The sequence below is a fragment of the Hemiscyllium ocellatum genome, chromosome 8 (assembly GCF_020745735.1).
Source record: "Hemiscyllium ocellatum isolate sHemOce1 chromosome 8, sHemOce1.pat.X.cur, whole genome shotgun sequence".
Taxonomy (NCBI): Eukaryota; Metazoa; Chordata; class Chondrichthyes; order Orectolobiformes; family Hemiscylliidae; genus Hemiscyllium; species Hemiscyllium ocellatum.
In genome coordinates this window covers 41613371-41621779 of record NC_083408.1, presented here as the reverse complement: position 1 = coordinate 41621779, position 8409 = coordinate 41613371, and the positions used below count along the sequence as shown (strand labels likewise).

The window sequence follows — 8409 nt, the reverse complement described above, 5'->3', positions numbered from 1 at the left end:
ATTTCTGATTTTGTTTAAAATTCCAGTCACTCAGCGAATGTTACCACTTAATATGGACAGACGAGATTAAACAACACGGGGAGTACTTTGCACTTAATGCAGAGGTCATGCCAGAGTGAAACAGAATTGCAGCGACGGACTAGAGAGTAATGGTCTTGGATTCAGGATATCCAGCCTCTGCATCTCCCTTTCTCAACACAATATGACGGGCATCACAGCACGGTTGCCGACAGTCGAGCACGACATCCCATGACAGTAGGTCTCCTGTCAGGAATAGTTTATAAGTAGACAGACAGAATGTCCAAATCTGCAATCCTACACGCATCAAAGACTTGAGCTGTCTTGCACAATGAACAGGCTAATGTCGTTATTGCAAAACAAAAAAATGATGTTCATTGCTTGGCCAGGCTTGACTGATGACACAAGGTCTAGAACACTGGATCTGTCACCTAAACCCACCCTCCCCGGCTGTTAATGCTGACCTGTGGGCATTTTCTCCAGTTTGAGGAGATCAGAGGAACGTGAGACACCGGAGTCAGTGAATCCACCAAGCGTTACTCTGAAGCAGTGTGGTGCAGTAATATCAGGATGAAGGAGGCAATAGGATTGGCACAAAAGTGCCGAGGAACGAATTGCTCGCGCAGACTTAATTCATCTTCGTTAGGATTCTCTGTATGCTTTCCTTTAACAAAAAAAGTGCAATCCAACTCTTGTGGTGCGACCTTCCTGGCTGTCATCCCCTCCCCACACCTGACCAAAGTTGAACAAAGCATAACGAGAAAGTAGCAAGTTGCTCTCTCTCTCCCTGTCTGTCTGCTTTGGCATCAGGGCTCGGTTTAACAGCGGGTCAGCGGGGAAGCTCGACCTGGGATTGGGGGCTGGGGGTGGAGAGAGGGAGAGGGTGAGGGCGGGTCGGAGGAGCTGTCAATTAGTGAGCGTCACTGACTGGCCTCAATCAGAGCGGAGTGAAAGGGGGAAGCCCCGGACCAGGGAAAGATAGAGAGAGAAATCCGTTCTCCAGTCTGCTTCTGTCGCTGTGATTAGTTTGACAGTGTCTTCACAAAAAAAATAAGGAGCTGCACAGTTAAAGGGGGAGGTGATTTAAAAATAAGGAAAAGCAATTCTCCTCAGTTTTGTTTTGTTAATTCAGAAGGGGATTTTAATTTGCTGCAAGACTGGGAATAACTTGTTTAATTTTTGTTTTAAATATTTAAAGTTCAGATTTTGTTTTTGTCTGAAGAGGAGGCGGAGGAGGAGGAGGGGGTGAGTTTGTAGACGGGAGCCTCTCCTGCGCTTGTCATGTGGAGCCAGCGGTGTGAAGGTGCCGGGTTGCTTGCGGTCTGCCTGTTGTGGTCGGGCTGCTGGGGACAGAGCCGCGAGTGCCCGCCGTGCGAGCGGCAGAGCTGCCCGGAGCCGCCGGCTTGCCCCGGGGGGCGCCTCCTGGACCCGTGCGGCTGCTGCCCGCTGTGCGCCCGGCAGGAGGGGGAGGCGTGTGGCGACACGGGCTCGGGTTCGGGCTCGGGCTCCGGCTCCAAGTGTGACACCGGACTGTGGTGCGTGGCCAACGCTGAGGAAGGCGAGGACGGCGGGAGCAGCTCCGGGCTTGACCGAGGGCCGCCCGTGGGGGTCTGCAAAGGTGAGAGACGCAGTTTTGCCCAGTCTGCTTCCCCCCGCACTTCTGCCCTCCCAGCTAGGGCGAAGCAACTCGGGTGTACACCGCTGCCGTGTTTGAAATAAAACACTGACAAATCCTCTCAACTCGCTAAAACACTGACAAATCGGATTAAGGTGCCTGTCGGTTGCACACCTGAAAGCCAGCTTTACTTGCACATTTTTAATTTTAACGCGACGTGCTGTAAACAAGCAGCCAGATTTAAAGCAAATCTTGTCCAATTTTAACTCCAAAAGTGCAATCTTTCTGCTGTCTACCTGTCAAAGCTTAGCTGAGTGCGGACAGTAGCTTTCCCCATGTTGCTGAATGATTGATACTGTCCCACTGAGGTCAGTGAGTGATGTGTTTAAGATGCACGTAAAGAAACGTTCAGCAGAAAGTGTTTAGTGCGCTCTGGATTGGTGTCTGAAACTTTAACTCGTGTCGGTGCGGTTTGCTCGAACGTGCTTTTTGCAGTTCAAGTTGGAGCTGAGGCTAACCCGCTTTTTTTTTCTGTTTTGAAACTCCCCCCATTTCAACGTGAGCGTTTTGCACAGAGACTCGCCTGCTCGTTACAGTTGTGAGGTTTGATGATTGTCAGTGGGGCATTCGTTACAATTTGTAACCAGTTTCCTGTCCATTCGATACCAGAACACGATATGATATAAATCGTGCTAGCTCCTACCTCAGCATTTTTTTTTATATTAAAAAAAGTCTAACGAACCACGTTGAGACGGAGGCAGTAAAGGCTTTGCTGTGCTGCAGCTTGTCAAATATTTATGTATGGCAGCTGGGATAGTGAGTTCAAACCAATCCCGCGGCTGATTTGGGATAACTACGTTAGTATATGAACAGAAAGGGCAATCCGAAAGTACAAGGAGAGGCTTCATTGCCCCAGGAGGATGAACAAATGTGTTTATTTTCTAAATCCCCCCCCCCCCCGTTTGTTTGTGCAGGAAATGTATTGAAAATGTACGGGCTGCATGTTTTCAGATTTCTTTTAAAATACCTTTTTTTGAAGTCAATCTGCATTGAAAAGATTGCACGTTTTTAAACTCGCTAGAGGGTTAAAGTATTTCGTTTGCACATCTGGCTCTTTCTCGAGACTACAGGACTCTAAGATAAAGGGGAAGTTATAACGATGGTGCAAACTGCGTATTAATAGAGATATTATTGTGTAAACTTCCCACTATCTCGGGCATTGTATCGAAGTGGAATTCCATTGTATGATTCATAGATTTTGCTGAGAATGACTTGTTTATTTTTTTGATAGCTCTTTGAAACCGTATGGATATTTCATGAATCATTTGGATTTGCAATATTTTAATGTCTCCCATGAGCGTGAATTGGCAAGTGTCATTAGCAATGAGTGATGTACAGAGAGCTTTTAGTTTGAATGTAAGTGCCCATCCCCACTGATTAGACTTACAGTGTGGAAACAGGCCCTTCGGCCCAACAAGTCCACACCGACCCGCCGAAGCGAAACCCACCCATACCCCTACATTTACCCCTTACCTAACACTACGGGCAATTTAGCATGGCCAATTCACCTGACCCGCACATCTTTGGACTGTGGGAGGAAACCGGAGCACCCGGAGGAAACCCACGCAGACACGGGGAGAACGTGCAAACTCCACACAGTCAATCGCCTGAGTCGGGAATTGAACCCGGGTCTCTGGCACTGTGAGGCAGCAGTGCTAACCACTGTGCCACCGTGCCGCCCACTGCTAGTGAGGAATAATGGATTTTTTTTTCTGGGTGCACAGCTTCTGATTTCACCTTGTCATAGGTTGACTACCAGGTTTTTAAACACAAATTTATTCACAAAATTACAGAATAAAGAATCCCTACAGAACACAACATATCCAACTATACTTAATTATGCTGTTCCGAATATACACAACAGTACCAATTTTCGCTGCTCCTTGGATGCTGCCTGAACTGCTGTGCTTTTCCAGCACCACCGATCCAGAATCTGGTTTCCAGCATCTGCAGTCATTATTTTTACCAATAAGCAACCCCCCCTTTAAAAAAAAGTGATAATGGAACAAATGCTTACAAGTTGAAGTTAGAAGTGCAGAAGAGGAGAGAGAGGTTAGCAGCCTGTGCATTGAGCTATACCTGTAATCTGTTGTTATTTGATGCCTTTAGGCTCTTTTTTTTTTAAAAAAATGTTTCTGTGCTGCTGGAAAGGAAAATACATGGAAGTGAGCGGACAATGGGTTCATACAGTAGGTAACATAAAAACACAATGCTGGAGAATCTCAGTGGGTCTGGGCAGCTTTCAAGGAGAGAGGAACAGAGTTAACATCTCGAGTCCTGTATGACTCCTTCAGAACTGAATGGTATTGAATTTAAAACCAAGACAGAAATTGCTGGAGAAGCTCAGCAGGTCTGGCAGCATCGGAGGAGAAATTAGAGTTAACGTCACGGGTACAGCGAACCTACCTCAGAATTGATCCTGAACTTGAACCGTTAATTTTTTTTTTTGTTCTGGACAGATGCTGCCAGACATGCTGAGTTTGTCCAATGATTTCTGTTTTTGTTTCAGGTTACCAGCAACAGGTCTGTTTTTTTTTCTTTGACAAGTTATGTGCCTCATAACACACACAATCAGAAAGGTAATTTCTTCTCAATGTTGCATATTTAACTTCAGTCTAACTTAGCTTATTTCTGGACTTATTTGAACATTTAGAGGGAAAAGATTGAGTGAAGAAACAAAAAAAAGTTGAAACAAGTATCACAACTGCACTTTGAAAATCTCAATAATTCACTATTTGGAGCAATAAAGCACCATGCATGGTTTTCAGAGGCAGGGAGGCTGACTGTAATTAACACTTCATTCTTGTTAAAACGATACTTATTTTTTGTGATTTTTGTTTATAACTAAAATGCCTATAACATCAGTTACAGGTCATTTGATGTTTTGATGTGGCAAAGCATCAGGAGTCCACTTCTGCAAATATAATGGTGAATGGCTGACCTTAGACTGCAGCCTCTGATTTTAGGTGTCTGCATTTGTCTGAAAATGTAATGCAGTTTGGGCATATAATGAGCATGATCAGTATCACCTAATATATTGTTAGCAAATTTTGTTGCAGTATTAGTTTGATCCTAAAAGTAATGCACATTGTAGATGAGCATGATATAGCCTAAGTTGCCAGTTCATTTTCCATCTAAGTAAAATCGCTTTCCAGTATCCAGATATGGAAATGCTGTACTAATTGAGTGCTCCACTGTGGAATGACCAATTGATGAGGTATTAAGCCAGAACCTGCCTTCTCAGAAGGAGAGAGAAAACAGGGGACTATGGCAGATATTGGAAAATTTGATGCTGCCCATTCTTAAGTGACAACGGGGCACTTAAATTGTAATATGGTTAGCCAGAATAAACATAGATTTGCCAAACACAGTTTCCCTCTCCTAAATAGGGGTGGGTCAATGGTTAGCACTACTACACTACAGCACCAGGGACCCGGCTTCAAGTCCGGCCTTGGGCAATTGTCTGTGTGGAATTTGCATGTTCTCAGAGTACTTTGGTTTCCCCTCGGTCCAAAGATATGTGGAGGTAGATTGGTCATGCTAAATTGCCCTATAGTGTCCAGTGATGTGCAGACTAGCTCTAGGGATTCTGTGATAAACCTATTCCAGTTTTTTTTTGAGATGCCATTAAGAAGGGAACCTGAGAAATCAGTTGGTTTGGATTCACAATGAGAATTTGATAAGATAAAGGCAAACTTGCTATAGTTCTAGTGGACCTTAGAGCTACTTTTCTCATTGGAGATGACTGCCAGTGTTCTAAGCTGATGGTCACCATGCCCTCAGGCAATTTGAAGAGTTGAGAAGGCGAGTCCTTTGAGGTTACTGCTTGACAAGAGGACACTTGAAGAGTTATTGAACAATATCAGGACTCAGTGGGGTTATAGCTAGCAGGAGGGATGGAGAATTGGTTAAAAGGCAGAAAGCAAGACTCTAGGAATGAACTGATCATTAACAGGTTGTAAACTGTTACCAGTGATGTAGTTGTGTGTGGCACTGGAAAAGCACAGCAGGTCAGACAGCATCCAAGGAGCAGGAGAATTGACACTTTGGGCATCTAATGAGGCTGGGAGATAAATGGGAGGGGGTGGGGCTGGGGGGGAAGGTAACTGAGAATGCGATTAGATAGATAGATAAGTAGGGAGAAGATGATAGGTCAGAGAGGAGGGTGGATTAGTATATGGGAAAGATGATGGACAGTCAAGAAGATGATGCTGAGTTGGAGCTTGGGACTGGGATAAGGTGTGGGGAGGGGAAATGAGGAAACTGTTGAAATCCACATTAATCCCATGTGGTTGTAGGGTCCCAAGATGGAAGATGAGGTGTCCTTCCTCCAGGCATCAGGTGGTTAGGTTTGGTGTTGGAGGAGGTCCAGAACATGCATGTCCTAAGGGGAGTTGGTGTTCAGCCACAAGGCGGTGGGGTTGGCTGGTGTGGGTGTCCCAGAGATGTTCCAGCACCCCACACTCTACTCTGATCTCCAGCATCTGCAGCACTCACTTCCACCTACCAGTAAGGTGGCATATGGATCAGAGCTTGATCTTTTTCCAATATATATTAATGACCAAATGGAAGATGAAGTTTGTTGACAATATAAAACGAATTGAGAAAGTTTGTTGAGAAGACATATTGTGAAAATGCTTGTGGATGGGACTTATGTGAGTGGGCAATAATCTAGCAGGTGAAATCAAACATAGTTTATTCACTTTAGTTGAAAGAATAGGAAAATAACAGCTTTTGAAATGCTTTACTTTTTGATGTTTAATGGGATTTGGGAATCCTTGCATAAAGAAACATAAACTTTTGTGCAGGTACAGTGAGCAGTTAGAAAGATGAGTTGCATATTGGCCTTTGTGTGGGGGTGGGATGGCTGAGTATAACAGGAAAGAAGTTTTGCCGCATTGCACGGAGTCTTGATAGATCACACATGAAGAATTGTGTATACTTCTGGTCTTTATACCTAAGGAAGGATATATTTAGCTTAGATGAGGTGTAAAAAAAATTCTCTAGATTTGATTACTGGGACAAGCATGTTGGCCTATTGAGGACAAGTAGCAAAATAGGAATATATTTGTACAGATGTACAGCATGGAAACAGAGCCTTTGGTCCAACTCATTCATGCTGACCAGATATCCCAACTGTGTGGAAAAAGTTGCCCCTTCAGTCTCTTTTATATCTTTCCCCTCTCACCCTAAACTTATGCCCTCTAGTCTGGGCGTTTCCAATCCCAGGGAAAGGACCTTGTCTATTTACTCAATTAATTCACCTCATAATTTTATAAACCTCGATAAGGTCACCCCTCAGCCTCTGACGCTCCAGGGAAAACAGACCTAGCCTATTCAACTTCTCCCTATAGCTCAAATCTCTCAACCTTGGCATCCTTGTAAGTCTTTTCTGAATCCTTTCAAGTTTCACAACATCTTTCCAATAGGACGCCGCTTTCACTATCCTATCTACCTGCAACTCTTCTTTCAAGGAGCTATAAACCTGCACTCCAAGGTCTTTGTTCAGCAACGCTCCCTAGGACCTTTATCATTAAGTGTATAAATCCTGCTAAGATTTGCTTTCCCAAAATGCCACACCTTGCATTTATCTAAATTAAACTCCCCAGCCTGTTGGCTCATCTGATCAAGATCCCGTTGTAATCGGAGGTAACCTTCTTTGCTGTCCACTACACCTCCAATTTTGGAGTCATCGGCAAACTTTACCCCTTAAGCTCAAATCCAAATCATTAATATAAATGATGAAAAGTGGAGCGTTGACCTCATTTAAATTCTGTGTGCATGATTATACAAAGCTGTTTTTAATGCTTTCAGGGTTTTTGTGTGTTGTTGATGAGGCTGGCATTTTGTGCTCAATCCTGCAGGTATTGAGAAGGTAATGGTCAGCTGCTTTCTTGCATTGCTGCAGTCCATACGATGCAAGTACACCCACAATGCTGTGAGAGAGAGCCTTCCAAAATTTCGACCCAGTGTTAGTGATGGAACAGTAATTATTGTTTCAAGTCAGGATTGTGTGCAGCTTGGAACGGAAACTGAAAGTCACCTTCCGATATGTTTGCAACCCTTGTCCCTTGAGATGTTAGAGGTTGGGGGTTTTGGAGATGCTGCTAAAGGAGGCTTGGTGAGTTGTTACAATGTGCCTTGTAGATGGTGCGTACTGCTGCTGTGTACTGATGTTAGTTGGGAGTGAGAGGTGAGGTGATGATTACGATGACTATCAAATGGATCTGTTTTTTTTCCTTGATAGAATCTCAGTCGATACTGCATCTACAATAGAATGTTGGTATTTACATAGCTGACCTAGTTATATTTTTGATCCGTTGTCACCCCTGCATGTTAGTAGTGGGATTTTCAGGGATGGTAATGCCCCCCTCAATATCAAGGCAAGATGGTCATTGCCTGACACTTTTGTGACACAAGTTTCGCTATCATGCATCAGGCTAAGGTTGAATGTTGTTCAGGTCTTGCTACAGTTTCTGAGAAGGTGATTTTTTTTTTCTCTCTGGCGAGAGAATCGAGAAGGAGGGACCATAGCCTCAGGAAAAAAACATCAACCACGTGGCAATGGACTGAGATTAAACTTCTTCGCACTTGTGAATTCTCTATCCAAAAGTCTTGTAGGTAACCTCCAGGATTCTGTAATCAGGTTTGACATAATTAGGAAGCTGAGGGAGTTGAGATATAGGGATATTCTAAACAGTGAAGTTGAGATCGAT

General features: G+C 44.1%; 1 protein-coding gene across 1 annotated transcript in view; it reads left to right on the top strand.

Annotated features, from left to right (window-relative positions):
- Positions 1–978: 978 nt before the first annotated feature.
- Positions 979–8409, top strand: part of LOC132818129 (cysteine-rich motor neuron 1 protein-like) — a 249856-nt gene continuing 242425 nt past the window's right edge. Inside the window, exon 1 of the mRNA XM_060828847.1 lies at positions 979–1636. Coding sequence (XP_060684830.1) covers positions 1300–1636 — 337 coding nt within the window. The 5' untranslated portion in view covers positions 979–1299. The remainder of the gene's footprint in view (positions 1637–8409) is intronic.